Below are 17,518 nucleotides of genomic sequence, written 5' to 3' on the forward strand. Positions count from 1 at the left end.
CATGCACAACATAAAGAGATTGGCATGTACAACATAAAGAGATTGGCATGTACAACATAAAGAGATTGGCATGCACAACATAAAGAGATTGGCATGCACAACATAAAGAGATTGGCATGCACAACATAAAGATTGGCATGCACAACATAAAGAGATTGGCATGTACAACATAAAGAGATTGGCATGCACAACATAAAGAGATTGGCATGTACAACATAAAGAGATTGGCATGCACAACATAAAGAGATTGGCATGCACAACATAAAGAGATTGGCATGCACAACATAAAGATTGGCATGCACAACATAAAGAGATTGGCATGCACAACATAAAGAGATTGGCATGCACAACATAAAGATTGGCATGCACAACATAAAGAGATTGGCATGTACAACATAAAGAGATTGGCATGCACAACATAAAGAGATTGGCATGTACAACATAAAGAGATTGGCATGCACAACATAAAGAGATTGGCATGTACAACATAAAGAGATTGGCATGTACAACATAAAGAGATTGGCATGCACAACAGACAGAGATCGGCATGCACAACAGACAGAGATCGGCATGTACAACAGACAGAGATTGGCATGCACAACAGACAGATTTGCATGTACAGACAGATTGGCATGTACAACAGATTTGCATGTACAGACAGATTGGCATGTACAACAGATTTGCATGTACAACAGAGATTGGCATGTACAAGGCAAGCAAATGTCCATGAAGAGAAGTCACATACAATACGTCTTCATGTCCAACACCAACTCTGACCCATGAATAAATACTTTTGCTGTTTTCACCGTCACTTTCTCAAATCCAACACACGTCCAATGGAAGTGTATTAAGCTTGCGAAGGGCCGTTTCACAAACACAAAATAAATCAACAAACAGGTTGTTTTATCCACCGGTTTTACAATTGCACAGAAACTATCGTTTCCAGAAACCTCAGAGATTTCGGTGAAGAACCTGGCTCAAGAAAGAACGGATAGTCTACACTCACCACACCACTCAAGGAACACACTCTTCCATGAGCCTCAATCTTGGAGAAAGGAAGGAAGGAAAAAGAAAGAAATGTTTTTGGAAAAGTGGTCAAACACGCCACGGTGAATTGTGAGGCTCGGGTTCAGGGATTCAAGGAATGAAACTTTTTAAAGAATCGAAGAACGGGTTCAAGGCATTGAGCTTTTTCCAGAGGTTAATCAGATGCAGAAATACAGAAGGAGAACGGCATGATGGTCTTTCCTGAAAGATGGAGCAAGGATATCACTATTACCTGGATACCAAGTCACATTTCATGTGTCGGACCAACTTCTGATTCTCTCCCTCATCCCCCCTCCATTTTTATCTGTGAGGGAGGAAACGCTTCTTCGAACCATTTACTGGGATAAGGAACCATCCGGCACTGGGATAAAGAACAAAGTGGAATCCTCAGCAGAATGGTTCATGGTGGGATTCAGGGATGTCACCAAGACCAACTGCTTTTGTAATGGACCAAAGATTGCACACTGGCAACTGGACCACATAATCCAAGTGAATGAGGTCACACGTGTCGAGGAATATCTCATGTGAGGTATGGAGATTGCATTGAATGTCAGGTGAGCTCAGTAAGCACAGCAGGATTCAGGTGTCACAATAAATGATGTGTCCTCAACCTCATGCTGGGGAATAGTCAGCAACGAAGACAAAATCCAAGTTCCTTTTTTTTTTTCTTCTTTTTTTTTGTATACTGAATCGAGGCTCGTGAAAGAGCTAACATTTACTTCACAAACAAATCGACCAGACAAACAAAATACACAAAAAGAGGGAGCGGAAGACAAGATGGGGAGAAAAGGGGAAGCACACAACCACAACATCCGAGAGCAGGGAGATGTGTGGAAGGGAGAGGGCCCGGGGGGAGGAGGCATGGGAAGGGGGGGGGGGGGGAGGGAGAAGTTTAAAGCACAAGGACACCAAGGACTTCCAGGACAGAAGTTGGTATTTCAAAAAGTGGAATTGGGGTGAAATTAGCGAGGGTAGAAAAGATCAAGGTTTTGGATGGGGGAAGATAAGAGATGGTGGTGAACAGCTGTTTTAAAGACTTGGAGGGTGGAGTGGGATTGAAGAGAGTGAGGGAGTTTGTTCCAGAGGCGGGAGAAAAGAGGAATGAAGGAGTGAAGGTGAGCAGAGAGTCTTGATTTTGGCAGTTTAACCAAAAGAGGGTTGCAGGCAGATCTTGTGCGACCTGTAGGAATATTTGCGGGACAGAGCCCAGAGAGAGCTGGGGGGGCAAGGCCAGAGAGGAGACGGTAGAAGACGGAAAGACCACCAACCTGCCTGCGGTGAGTGAGTGAGAGGCCCTTGGAGTTAGCTTCATCGCAGGAGATTCCAATGATTCTGAATGCTTTGGTTTCAACAGCGCGAAGGCGAGCTAGGTGTGAGGCAGGAGCACCAGCCCAGAGGGGAGAGCAGTATTCCATTGAGCTGCGGATGAAAGCCTTGTATGTGGTGAGGAGCTCAGGTGTGCCAAGGAAGGACTTCGCACGACGGAGGATGCCCAGTCGGCGACTGGCTTTGGAGGCCAGATTTGAAATGTGGTTTTTCCAGGAAAGTTCATGGCAGATAGTGAGACCCAAAAGCTTGAGTGACAGAACTTGTTGGTCACTTGTTGGTGATCAGATCAATAGAGACAACTTGATATTATCATCATCATCATCATCATTACCTTTCTTATGAATCGAAGTAGGCCAACTCGTGTGTGATTTACAGGATTTGTCCTTGCACCCATCTTGGAGAGTTAGTGGTGCCTCTGGTCATCTTCAAAGCAGAAGAGGGAAAATCCCAGTGTGAGGATATGCTGAAATTGACAGTCAAATACGGATGCAGTTTGGTGGAGTTGGATTTCAGAAACGAGGCACCGGTGTGATCCGAACTCATTGCAGAGGCAGCATCCAGCTTACCCAGCAACTTTGATGTTATTGAGTGGAATCTCCAGGGGTCTGGGTAAAAGTGAAACAGCCAAAGTCCAGAAGCACTGCTCACCTTCACTCATTTATTCCTCTTTTTCACGCCTGTGGATCCAACTTCCACACTCTCATCAATCTCATTCTTCCTTCTGACTCTTCAAAACACTTGTTCACCACCATCTCAAATTATCCCTCATCCACAACCATGGTCGATTCCACACTCCTTAAATCATCTCCACCACTCTCATAGTTACCTCTGCCACCAAAGGTTATATTTTCACCTCTGTCTGGTTGTTTGTCGGTGGGCAGTTGTGGACAGATTCATACCTCAAAAGGTTGTGAACAGATTCAAACGAAACTTGGTGAAAAGGTTGGATGTGTGACAAGGACAAATCGATGACATTTTGGTGAAGATCCAAATCTGGATCTGAATCAGAGAGAAAAAAAAATTCATTTCGATTGATTCTTCACCATAGAGTGATATGGCCAAAACGATATATAGCATAATATTTCAAAAAGTTGTGGACAGATTGTGACAAAACTAGGTGGATGAGTTGGTTAGGTGACAAGAACAAGCCGATTAGATTTTAGTTCAGGTGCGGACCCAGATCTGGCCTATCAGTGGATACAAAACGTAAACTGTTCAGCCTGGCGGAGGTATGCTCTCGTTGTATCCATCTTGTCCGCCGCTTGCATAGTCTCCTACCCCTCATTATTACCTGCATCCCTTGTTTGTCTGTCTCTGTCTATCTTCTCCCTTCTCCTGCTATTTGTTTTGTTATGTTGTGTCCTGATCCGTTCTGTGTTCCAGCTTTTTCTTTTGTTCTCCTCCTACCTGTACCAATGCCAGTACCAATCTCAATCAGGACCAAGTGAGTCCGATAAGCTGCAGAAAAGACTGGCTCGTTACTTTCAACCAAAAAAAGACCCACTTGTTTTCTGTGTCTCGTTCAAGATCACCTTGTTTTCCAACCATGCTTTTGGATTCTTCACCTTTGCAGGAACATCTTGTGCTGTGTGGTGTCAACAAAAGAACTGGAAGGAGTAGCCGTTAGTGACCAATGGAAACACCAGGTGAGGGAAATAAGAGACTATCACAAAATTCCATTTCGGGTAAAAACGTGATCGAGCTCTTACTTTCCTGAGAACACAAATGGTTGTTGCAAGTTTCACTGAATGAACCAAGGTTGTAATTATAAACCAAAGCCTCACGGGTACACACGCATTTGGTTGCCGATGTTTCATAATCATGTGATACTTGGCGAATGTGATGATTTGTCAATGAACCAACTTTTCCCAAAAATTACAGTTACCTCAGAAAAGTTAATGGATAATGAATGAAAGGAGGTAAATGCATGAACCATGTGATCAAGAAAATGTAAGACAGCACAAGAGCCAAGAGGGTTTGTTGTCCTTGCAGGTTTTTACCTGCGACAAGAACTCCGTATTGTTGTTGTTGCTGGTGTTGTTTTGCTTCTTGTTGAAATGTGCACTCATTGGTTGGACAGCTGCCGGACCCCACCCACATTTGCCTCTTGACACCACCCACAAAGGCAGTCTGTTGATTATACACTGCCCGGGTTTGTTGCGTCAGATTTCCATTGGCTTTGTTTGAATCGTGTATTACTCAAAATGAGGGATCCTGAAAAAACTAATCATATGTCGAATAAAAAATCGTAGTAAGATTTATCCAAGCCCATCAGGACGCACGCACGGTACATGCCTCCCGAAAAAATAGTGTCACATAATTTTTAAACTGCTCCATATTAGGGTTCAACAAACCGTGACCGTGTGACGAATCAGTTCATTCCGATATAATCATGGCGGAGGCTGACATGAATGAGAGATGTCAAGTTAATCTTTTAATAGCACATTAAATGTGTGTTTCCCAAATACGCTGTTCATCTTTTAAGATTACTTTAAATGCGCATTTCCCAATCGGCCCGTTACTGGATTTTGTTGCAAGTTGTGACCGCAGAGCGGTCATTCTTGTTTCTTGTATATGAAGAAGACAAAGACATAAAATGTCACTGCCAAGTTTGAATAACATCGATAAATGCATGTCCAAGAAATGGTTGAGGACGTTTGCAATATCGGGTTTTTTACAACCAAAATGGCCGTCAGTCTACCAGTCGGCCATATTTGATCAAATTGCAAAATAAAGTCAGGTGCACGTATATGTCGTCATGTGCTGTGCTTGTGCCAGGTTTGAACAAAATCAGACCGCATATTCAAGAAATGGTTGGGGACACGTGTAAGTAACAAAATGGCCGCCAGACAGCCATCTTGGATCTGATCTCCAAAGAAAATGGCGTGCATATGTAAGCTGTCATTCATTATCTGCATGCCAAGTTTGAACAACATCTTTATACACCCCCATTTTGTGTTAAGCCCAATGGGGGCTAATAAAGCAAAGCCACTGATTTTTCTATCCAATGTCTAAGCCTCATGGAGCATCTTGGACACAACACATGCAAGACAATAACACCTTAGCTTACAATGGACAAATTTCATCAAATGAACTTTAGACTTGACTCGTTACTCGATGGAGGCCCTCACTTGGTTGGGAGCGTAAATACACAAAACAACCACAGATTTTTTGCCTGGATTGCCGGCACGTGACTATTAGAGATCAATCGGCTCTGGCCCATGTGATCAACAAAACCAGAGCTGTGTCACATGCACAGACAGCTATCTTATTGCACTTTATGAAATGTACGGTTGTGAAATTTTTCTGCAGCCATGTACATATGCGTCAAAAACCTATCATGTTGACGACATGAAGAGCAGGCTCACCTGAAGAATGTTATGAAGAATTGCACTAAGTCCATGAAACTGCTGTGCTGGGCAAATGCAATCTGAAAAGGAGCAGAAAAACAATGATTAAAACAGGTACAAGTACGACCATCAATCATTATCCACCACCAAAGTTGGATGGAGGTTATGTTTTCACCCTGTCTGTCTGCTTGTTTGTCTGTGAACAGGATATCTCAAAAAGTTGGCGATGGATTCAGACGAAATTTGGTGGACTGCTTGAGTATGTGAAAATGACGAAATGATTCGATTTTGGTGAAGATCCAGATGCGGACACTATACTTTTAAAGTTATTCTTCACCAATGAGAGATCAGGCCAAAAGTATATAGCAGGATATCTCAAAAGGTTATGGATTCGGACAAAACTTAGTGGACAGGTTGGGTGTGTGAGATGACGAAATGATTCGATTTTGGTGAAGATCTGAATCCGGATCCAGATCCGAGAAATTTTTAAATTAATTTTTCACCATTGAGTGATAGGGCTGAAACCTATACATGAAAGGATGAAATGATTAAATTTTGGTGAAGATTCAAATCTGGATGCAGATACAACAGTTTTCTCAATGATTTTTCACCACAGAAATTCGGCCAAAATGAAATACAACACAATATTTCAAAACAAAGTGGATGAGTTGGTTAGGTGACAAGAACAAGCCGATTCGATTTTGGTTCATATTCAGTCTATCAGTGGCATACAAATTGTAAACTGTTCCTGCCTGGCGGAGGATGGCACTCTACGGAGTGCCGTTCTCGTTGTAAGAGCAATCCCTTACATTCCAATTTAGAAGGATCATCATCAAAACACTAAAATATGAGCACATAATCTCCATTAAAATCCTCAAAACTCTCAACATAAGTGCAATCACCATGATGTCATCATGGTCAACATAATAATAACCACAAGAATGTGTAAAAAAAAAAAGCCAAAACACTATATAGGAATAATATATATATAATATCAAAACATCATTCAGTCAATGAATTGAAGATGAAGAATTTAAGTGAGACTGACGAAATGCAGTTTGGATTTATACCAGGAAGAGGAACGACAGACGCGCTTTTTATTGTAAGGCAATTGCAGGAGAAGTACATGGAGAAGAGGAAGAAGTTGTTTCTTGGGTTTGTTGATCTGGAGAAAGCATTCGATAGGGTTCCACATGAAGTAGTGACATGGGCAATGAGGAAGTTAGGAGTGGAGGAATGGTTGATCAGAGTAGTGATGGCAATGTACAAAAGAGCGCGCACAGCTGTAAGGACGAAGGACGGGAACAGTGGTGAGTTTGAGGTGAAGGTGGGAGTGCATCAGGGGTCGGTACTAAGTCCACTACTATTTGTAGCTGTGATGGAGGTGCTGACTCAGACCGTAAAGGAGGGTTTACCGTGGGAGTTGTTCGATGCAGATGATCTGGTGTTGATTGCGGAAAGTATGGATGGATTGAAGGAAAAGATGAACAGGTGGAAGGAATGTATGGAGACAAAAGGTCTGAAGGTGAATATCGGAAAGACGAAGGTGATGGCAAGTGGTAAAGCATGTGGTGAGGTGGAAAGAACTGGGAAGTGGCTGTGTGCTGTGTGCAGGAAGGGTGTCGGAGTGAACTCCATTCAATGTACAATGTGCGCTGAGTGGGTTCATCAAAAATGTAGTTGTCTGAGAGGGTCATCAACCAGTGTGGCAGCTACATTCAAATGTAAGGTGTGCACAGAGGGAGCTGCAGATGGAGGAAATGTTGAGTTGGATCTTGGAGACGGCGTGAAGCTGGAAGGTGTGAAAACATTTTGCTATCTCGGAGACATGCTGAATGGAGAAGGTGGATCAGACTCGGCAACGGTTGCTAGAGTGAGATGTGCATGGAAGAAGTTTCGGGAACTGAGTGGCGTGCTGATGAGGAGGGGAGTATCGTTGAAGCTGAAGGGAACGGTGTATGCTGCATGTGTGAGAAGTGTTATGATTTATGGGAGCAAGACATGGGTAATGAACGTAGAGCAGCAACGAAGGCTGGAAAGGGTGGAAATGCGAATGGTTCGGTGGATGTGCGGAATATCGTTGAGAGAGAGGAAGACAAATGATGAATTGCGAAAGGGAATAGAGCCTGTGATTGATGCTGTGAAGAGGAACAGGTTGAGATGGTTTGGTCATGTGTTGAGGAAGGATGAAAGTGACTGGTTGAGAAGAGTGATGGATATGAATGTAGGAGGAAGTAGAGGACGGGGAAGACCGAGAAAGACTTGGCTAAAGGTGGTGGAAGAAGAAATGTGGGCAACGGGGTTAACAAGAAGAGATGCAGAAAATAGGGCAAAATGGAGAAGATTGTCATGGGGCCCGCAAGGCTAACCCCCGCTCTAGCAGGTAAAATGACCTTAAAATGCATGTTGTTGTTGTTGTTGTTGTTGTTGTATTCAGTCAATGAATTGATAAAATGCAGATATCACGTACAAAACAAAGCACATTGCTGGAATGTTTATCCTCGAGTTGCAAATCTACAAACTCCCTACAAATAGAACCATCACAAGAGATTTTAAAAGGGCATTTGATCATTAAAAGGTAATCATCATTTGTCTCCATTTAAAATGAAACACAATGTACAACACAGATTGGAAAATCGTTGGAGTCATTTGATCCTGGTCGGCCGTTACTCCGCAAAAGACGAGTGGAGGAAATATGCCGAGTCGATTAAAGATAAATGCAAATCATTGCTTGATAAAGATTTCTACATGATGAAGAAAACACCTGGCGATCACAGTCAACCTGGTGTCAAACTGTCCATTCTCCCACTTTTTGTGGTCCTTCCAAATACTGTGTCTCCATAAAAAGAGAAAAGGGTCTCGAAAGTTTTTATTTTAGGCCCTTTATGGATTAGATTGTAGTCCCTTTTGGAGAAAAGGGTCTCAAAAGTTTTTGACCTTGGTACAATCAATATCAATGAATTTTTGCATAAAAGATCGGTCACTACAGACCCCTTTAAAACTGGGTTTAAAAAGACTGGCTCATTTAAAAACATTGGGAGGGAATAATCACATGTATCACGCTGAAACTGAATCACCTGCCATGCTTCCAGCATGCTCCTGTAGAACAGGGGGACCAAAGTTAAATCAACGCTCTTGATGTTGATGAGAAAGAGCTGCTGGTCAAAACCAAGTTTCCCGGCTTGCCTAAGGAGGCAGTGAGCAAAAGCTTTCCACGGGACATCCGTGTACAAAGCCGGCGTAGTGAAAGGAGGCGAAAAGCCATCACCTTACTGTTGACATCGACCAACCCCTGTCCACCTTCAGCGACGGGCAGGCTTAGCATGCCCGACCGGAGCCAGTGTTTCCCCCACATTCCGCCCCCCCCCCCACCCCCAAAAAGTCAATAAAAACACGAGAGTTTTTTAAAGAATAAAAGCTGGGGCCTGTATTGTAGTGCATTACGCTTATGCCACAGCATTCACGCCTCAAGATTGTTTATTATCAGGGTGTGACCCCGATAAGAGAGCCGATTCAGTAAACCCTTCCATTTTAAGAAGCCGTCTCCCATCCCCCCCCCCCTCCCTCCCCCCTCTTCCCATGCCTCCGCCCCCCAAGCCCTCTCCCTCCCACAGATCTCCCGTGTCCCTGTCCTCTGCTGTTGTACTTGTGTACTTCCTTATCTCTCCCCATTTTGTCTCCCGCTCCCTTTATTATATGTTTTATGTGTCCGTTTTTTGTTTTTGTGATTAATGTTAGCTCTTACACGAGCCTCGATCTTGTATTTAAAAAAGAAAAAAAGAAAAAAAAAGCGTCTGGTCAGTTTTAGTTATCAGTGTTTCCCAGTTCTTCGAGACGAAGTCCGGAGTGCCAAGAGAGACCCCGACATAATGTATCCCGTCTCGTGCCCACACAAGCCGGCCGGTGCAGGGTTGGAGGAGGGGCATCACTTTGCGGACCCAAGCAGAGAGCATTGCTCTTGAGCCAGTTGATTTTTTCAGAGCTTGCTGAGCTAAACTCCTGGACACAATGAAGCAAGGAAGAAACATCGTCATCAGAGCGAACAATTACGCACAGGTCATGCGCGTAGGCGATTGTCTTGACCGGATTTACTGCTGGAACGGGGGCGAAACCAAGAAAGCGCGCACGCAATCGAATAAGCAAAGGCTCAACCGAAAGGGAGTACAAAAGACCAGACAAGGCGCACCCTTGGCGAATTCCTCTACGAACAGAGAAAAGCTGGCATAAAATATTATCAACTTCTAACAATGTGTGTCGTCTGAGCTGAGGGCTGAGGTTGTGTGTCGTCTGAGCTCGTCCACGTCGATTCAAGTTTGTTTGTTTTTCTCAAAGTTAAGTATTTTGTTTTGCTGTGTTTGTGTCTACTGCGTTTCTGGCTCGATCGTGTTTTGCATTTCGTGCACAATTGTGTATTGGTCAGTCTGTTTGGTCGTTCGTGTTTTTGGGGCCTGGTTAGCCTCGAGGCCTGCCCAGTCTTGTGGCATGACCTTTTGTTATTCACGTTCGATCTTTCCCTGGATTTGTTTTCGTTTTTTCACCCCCTACTTTTTCCCTAAACTCATACACTTTATTTGATGTCTAAAATACAAAAAGAAAAAATAATAATAATAATAATTACTTTCTCTCCTCATTTTCTTCCCGCCCGTGTCCACGTGTTCTTCCCTCCCCCGCCCGTGTCCACGTGTTCTTCCCTCCCCCGCCCGTGTCCACGCGTTCTTCCCTCCCCCGCCCGTGCCCACGCGTTCTTCCCTCCCCCGCCCGTGTCCACGCGTTCTTCCCTCCCCCGCCCGTGTCCACGTGTTATTCCCTCCCCCGCCCGTGTCCACGTGTTATTCCCTCCCCCGCCCGTGTCCACGTGTTATTCCCTCCCCCGCCCGTGTCCACGTGTTCTTCCCTCCCCCGCCCGTGCCCACGTGTTCTTCCCTCCCCCGCCCGTGCCCACGCGTTCTTCCCTCCCCCGCCCGTGTCCACGCGTTCTTCCCTCCCCCGCCCGTGTCCACGTGTTATTCCCTCCCCCGCCCGTGTCCACGTGTTATTCCCTCCCCCGCCCGTGTCCACGTGTTCTTCCCTCCCCCGCCCGTGTCCACGTGTTCTTCCCTCCCCCGCCCGTGTCCACGCGTTCTTCCCTCCCCCGCCCGTGTCCACGCGTTCTTCCCTCTCCCGCCCGTGTCCACGTGTTCTTCCCTCTCCCGCCCGTGTCCACGTGTTCTTCCCTCCCCCGCCCGTGTCCACATGTTCAACCTGTGGTTTTGCTTTTAAAATGTTTAAACTCTCCCATTCCATGTTGTATTCCTTTGCATAATACAACTCGCTTTTTTTCTTTCTGTTCAAAAGGCTGCAATCAATTTGGTCAATTAAATCCTTCCATCACAAAAAATAATTCAATCTCGTATAATTCTTTCTTTCTTCATTCTCGAAACTCACACTCATTCCACCCCTCCTCAAACGTTCTCAAACAGATCTCTGATTTGAATATCTCAAGAAACCCAATCTGTAATAAATGTTCGATTTTCTTTAATCATTCAAAACTTTCAAATTTCCCGCCTCACCGCTCCCCCTCAAATCTCTCCCCTCACCCCTCTCCTTCAAAACTCCCAACTCAACCCTCTGCTTCAAAACTCCCAACTCACCCCTCTCCTTCAAAACTCCCAACTCACCCTTCACCCTAAAATTCATCCCCTCACCACGCTCGCTCAAGTCTTCCTGGTCACCACTCCCCCTCAATTCACCTCCTCATCCCTCCTCCTCACCACTCCACCTCAAATTTTCTCCCTCACACCACCCCTTCAAATCTCCCGCCTCACCATTTTTCTTCAATTCTCCCCTCTCAACCCTCCTCCACAAAGCTGCCTCCTCCCCACTTCCTCTCCCTTCCAACTCATACCTCCACATACTCCAATCTTCGAATTCACTCTGGCGCCCCTCAAACAACACCTCACTGTTCCTCATCCCATCACCATCAAACCCTTTGTCCTCCTCATCCTTTCCCTTCTCCTAGCTTTACTGCAATCTCTGACACACTGTTAACAGCTCTCCCTACCTCCACCTCCCCCCCCCCCCCCCCCCAACGGACGGACGCACGCACGGACGGACGCACGCACACACGGACGGAGGAGAAAACCATAGTCCCCCTTTCGCACCGACGGGGGACAACAATCGCCCACATTCACGTATTCAAGATTTGCGGCATTCTCCAGGAGTGTCGCCGTGCGATTGTCGGTGTTCCACTGTATTAAATATTGAAGAATTGAAGGGATAACCAAAGGGCTGCAGGTTTAATGTTTGTACGAGACACATCGATAATAGTCCAAATAATATTTTTTCAATGGGGATCCCTTCAATATCAACATGCCCATACCCATTTAGCTTCCAACCAATAAAAACACTGGGAATAGTGTGTTAATTAGCTCAGAAAACAGCACTCAATGTTTGACACAAAGAACTAATTAAATCACCAGTCTGTTACATCAAGACGTCCCTTAATGCAGGTTATACCCCTGCACCTGGGAGAGTAATGTGATGTGAAAATGAAGCGAGGCAGGTATACACGTGACATGCACGTCCATAAAATAACAAACCGGCACGCAAGCAAGGGAGAAGGTGGCAACACACACAGACAGGCCAATCGGTCCGACGAGGCAAATCGATTGGTGCTTCTTTGCTTTGGAAGGACAAAAACATATAATCTGATGCAAAATGACTGATGTTTGAGCCAATGACTGATGGACAAATAACGAGAGATTGAATTAAACAGCCTCGTTCAGTCCATTCTACCAACATTAATCTGAAGTCGGTAATGTTTCAAATACAAACTCCATGGAAAATTATTGTACCTCATTCCATGAGGATCTCCACTGATGTTGTCTCGTCACCGTCTGTCCGTGTCTATCCTGGTACCATTGCGCATCGGCCGCTCTCAATCGGTGACGGATGAGAGCCAAAGAGCAACCTGCATCCTTGCACCTGGATTACTTACGATGGTCATCCTCGATGTTCCAATTCAATGACATCTACATCGCCAAACATTGTTCGCGTTGGCATCTCAAAATCTTCATCTTGGACCTCATTGTTTGCATTGTTATTTCCAAATAAAAGTCTCACTTAAAAAAAATGTTGAGCTTTGTTAAAAAAAAAAAACTTTTTAAAATCATATTTGGTAAATGATGAAGATGCTCAGGTTCAAAAGAAAACAACTAATGATGTTTAAATGCACACATGTACTCCTTCCCTTGCATTCTATCTCAATTTATAAGCACAATAAATGACTTCCTTCAAACGGATTGGACACAATGATCATTTTTCACAATCGTGACAGCGAATGTCATTTATGCTTTCATCATTTGGAAGAAAAACTCCAGGATGTTTATTAAGCATCAAGGACGTGCTTTATGTGCACTTGTTCTCTTGTATGGCAGATGTGGCTCCTGGTCGTATCATTTCAGCTCGGTCGCAACTATACTGCTGATCAATGCAGTTTTCGCTGTATTTTTGGACAGGTGGGTATTTGGAATTTTTCAAAGTGCTGCTGATAAGCTCACTTCCTCTTTGTCGAAAGATACCATGGGATCTTAACGTCCACCAATGACCAGTAACGACCAGGAGACTGGACACCCAGCTTAACGTCCACCCGATGGAACATGCACATATCGATGCTTGGCCTGCATGTGAAACTCCAGGATGACAATTCCTAGCCGAGTCTGGATTCAAACCCAGACTATATGGATCGTGTGCATCCATGCAGGCTATCCTGCCAGAGCTCCACGTTCAATAGGCCATCCCAAATTATGATTGAACTGGACCGGCACTCAGTAGAGAGCATACCTTCGCCTGGTGAACAGTTTACGTTTTGTATCTCAGAGTGGACCCGAAAATCACAATATAGAATCACATTAAACAAACTCAATCACAGGAATCACCATCGGTCCAGTCTTTCATACCCTGATCTACCCCTCGTTTTCAGCCGAATCACTTAAAAAATTATACGAGCTGGATCCGGATATTCACCAAAATTGAATCGATTCTTCCTTGTCAGACACCCAACATGTCCACCAAGTTTAATCCAAATCCGTCCACAACTTTTTGAGATATCCTGCTATGTATCCTTTTTGGCCCAATCTCCCGATGGTGAAGAATCACTTTAAAAAGATTATAGTAGCCGAATCCGAATCCGGATCTTCACCAAAATCTAGTCATTTCGTCCTTGTCACATACGCCACATCTTCGCCAAATTTCGTCCGAATCCGCCCACAACTTTTTGAGATATCTTGTCTCAAAACAGACACACACAGACAGACAGCCAGGGGTGAAAACATAACCTCCGTCCACCTTTGGTGGCGGAGGTAATTATGTGCTGAAAAGGCATCTGTGAAAGTTTGACGTTGATCCAAACACTTGAGAGGATGCAGCAGACAATCAGTATCAGTGGAGGTATCAAATGATAATATTCAGGATAATATTTCGAGAAACAACCCAACACTGTGACAAAGACAACATGCATGCACACGCACAAAAGAAAAGATCCTGGAAGCTGAAGAGTGCCGAAATTGTACCCGTGATTATTGGAGCAACAGGAATGATAAAAAATAACCTTACAGAGATCTTAAAAAACCATCCCTGGGAAAATTATGAAGAGGTTGTGGAAGTTTGTTCCACGGGCAGGAAAAAAGACGAACAAATGAGTGGAGGTGAGTGGTGATCCTGGATTTAGGTAGTTTCACCAGAAGGTGGTGAATGGTGGATTGTGTGAGCAAGGCAGAAACCTGGGTGGCGCAAAGCACGGAAAGTGGAGAGGGTGCAAGAGCAGAGAGGAGGAGGGAGAAGACGGAGAGACCATCGACCTGTCTACGATGTAGAGGTGATAGGCCCATAGACTCGGCTTCATCGTGGGGATTCCAATAATCCAGATTCCAATAATTCCAACAATAAGTTCAGCTTAATGCCAATAATACGGCATTAAGCTGAACAAGATGTGAGGCAGGGGAGCCAGCCCAGAGGGGAGAGCAGTACTCCATCAAGCTGCGGATGAAAGCCTTGTAGGTGGATAAGAGTTTCGGTGTGCCAAGGAAGGACTTTGTGTAAAGGAGGATTCCCAGTCAGCGGTTGGCTTTGTAGGCCAACTTTGAAATGTGGTTTCCCACAGCAAGATCATGGTTGAAAGTGAGATCCAGGAATTTGAATGACTGAATCTCCTAAAAAGGATTGGTGAGATAGTGGACTGGAGTAGACAGGATGATTTGCCAGATGGTCTCTTTGGACAGAGATAGTGAGAGTGTGAGATTGGTCAGGATTGAAAGACATGTTCCAAGTGTTTGACAAGCTTGTCATTTTGTCAACTTGGACAGAAGAAAGAAAAGAGGCTGCAGCCTGTGGAATGTCACAGCAGATGGCGGAGTCATCATCAAATAGACAAAGATAATTTTGCAGAACGTCAGAGAGATCATTTATGAAAATCAGGAATAGGACTGGGCCCAGAATACTGCCTTGGGGCACTCAAGCCTTGACAGGGGGTGGAGATGAAAGGATTCCGTTGAAAGCCACACGTTGGTTTCGACAGTATAGGAAGTCAGTAAGCCATGTGTGGAGTCGGCGTTGGATGCCATAGACAGACCGTTTGGAGAATAAGGCGGGATGCCAGACTATCAAAAGCACGAGATATGTCCTGGAGACGGCCCTGGTCTAATGTGTGACAGTAAGAGCCTCTATCCATTCTTGGATGCTTACAAGCAACATGTCCAAGGTGGAGTGACTTGGTCTAAAACCAATTTGATGATCTGAGATGACATTGTTAGAGAAAAGGAAGGATTTTATATCAACTGAGATTATGTATTCCATGACCTTGCTGATGACTGGAAGTAAGCTGATAGGTCTGTAGATAAGGGGATCCCTTTTCTCACCTTTTTACGTAATGTAGTGATGTTGGTGGATTTCCAAGCAGATGGAAGATGACCTAGTGCAAATGGCAGGGTGAAAAGGACAGAGAGAGGATGTGCAAGAGCAGCAGAGCAGGATTTTAGGACATGTGAGCTGATGCCGTCCAGAGTTGAGGCTCAAAATAACATTCTTCACTTTCTCAGGGGGAGACACAGATTCCAGGAGCAGTTGGGTACGACAGGGAATAATTGGTACTGAGAGCGAGGTGTTGAATTTCCAGGCTGAGTTAACATCAGAAGCAGTAGAGATGGGAGACGAGTCCTGAAGAGAGATGGCTGCTTCTTACACGTGAGAAGACCACCTTCCCTGAATTGGCCATGGAACCAATCTCTGATGTTTATTGGGTGAGGAAACCAGGCCTCTGAGTCACATTCGGATCACGTCCATTGCCAAAGTTGTACACAATGACGCGCTATTGCGGATTGCCTCACCCTGCCCATCCATATTTCCCTGTAGTATATACTTCCCATCTGAGTTTTATGTTCCTCCCAGTCTCACAAATGCATGACCAGTCAATCCTTACATTTGGTGTAATACATCACCCTGGATTTGTCAACAATTGGAATCCCGTCTCTTAATTTGGTGATGATGCCACGGACTGTGCACGGGAGGTTTAAGGATTGAGTGGATTATCAACAATGATATTTCGGTCACCACACAACGTCATATCTACAGCAAAAAGTGTGTCCAACTCGACCCCCTCCTAAGTTGCCACCATTCCATTGATGTCACTACTATACAACCCCACGCATCATCAAACAACAGACTAAAAGGGAAAGGAAAAAGGCTACGGGTCTTACAACATCTTGGCTGTTGTGCAGGAAGAGGGCTCTATGGGTTGGGGAGAGATATATTAAAGAACCTGGCAGCAGGAATGTAATGAAGATATGATGAAAAGGGAATATAGACAGAAATAGTGGTGACAGGTTATTTTCTTGATGCAAAGATTCTTGTGGCAGATGAGTAGAAAGTTAAGATGAAAGAGTAATTGTAAGTTTAAGTTTGGTCAATTTTTGTGGAGAGCACATTGTCGTCTGGACAATTTCTTCCATGAACATTAGACAGCGAAGAAGAAAAATGTACTTACAATGCCTACATGTATTCCAAATTGGTGTCAATCTGTAGTTCAATCAGGAAGTGCAATCATAAAGGTTTGTGCTTGGAACACAATAAATGAATGACCGATAAATATTTAACTTGGTCATTTTATGTCAGTTCACAAATAAAGACTTTGTGGACACTTTGAGTTCTCAAAAGCCAATATGAACGAATATCTCTTCTGTTTTATAGAGTGCAGGCTCATGGCAGAGCTCAATGAAAAAGGTTGGAAAATTCACAAACCGACAAGGAGGTGAAAGGGAAGAGTTGAATAAGGAACAAAAAGACAAATAACAACAGAGTAGATGAACTACAAGAAGACAAAAGTGGAAAGTTGGTAAGAATTACCAGAATGAGTGTTATTGGAAACTGAATGACGAGCAAAACCAAACGCTTTAATGATAAAGCTGTAGAGATAAAGTTGCCCCGTCACTACAATGTCGTCACTACAATGTCGTCACTACAATGTCAGACAGGCTCTAGCACGTCTTGTGAAGTTCTGTTCCAATGAAGAAAGTGTCACTCGAACAAGATGGCTTGGAAAGAATAATAAACAACCTGGGAATAACAACGGAAGGAAAAGCATCAACTCGCACAATAGGCCAATCCACAAAGGAGGGTCCATCTTTAAGCTTTGCTAAACCATGAGTTCAAGTAATATAAAACACAAATAGACGGTCCGTGGAACTCGGTGGAGGCAAACTGGCCGTGCCGGAGACACCGCTGGCATATCTCAATTCACTGCAATGTCAGACACAAGTCAC

General features: G+C 44.4%; 1 protein-coding gene across 2 annotated transcripts in view; it reads right to left on the reverse strand.

The window, feature by feature from the left end:
- The window catches only part of LOC137420551 (attractin-like protein 1), a gene marked incomplete at its 5' end in the record, with an annotated part of 219,432 nt that overhangs the window by 98,300 nt on the left and 103,614 nt on the right, over nucleotides 1–17,518 (reverse strand). For both annotated transcript variants that reach the window (XM_078772550.1, XM_078772552.1), the window contains 1 exon segment: nucleotides 5,745–5,806. In XM_078772550.1, coding sequence (XP_078628676.1) covers nucleotides 5,745–5,806 — 62 coding nt within the window.

This window comes from Myxine glutinosa, chromosome 2, assembly GCF_964187855.1.
Source record: "Myxine glutinosa chromosome 2, kmMyxGlut1.1, whole genome shotgun sequence".
Classification (NCBI taxonomy): domain Eukaryota; kingdom Metazoa; phylum Chordata; class Myxini; order Myxiniformes; family Myxinidae; genus Myxine; species Myxine glutinosa.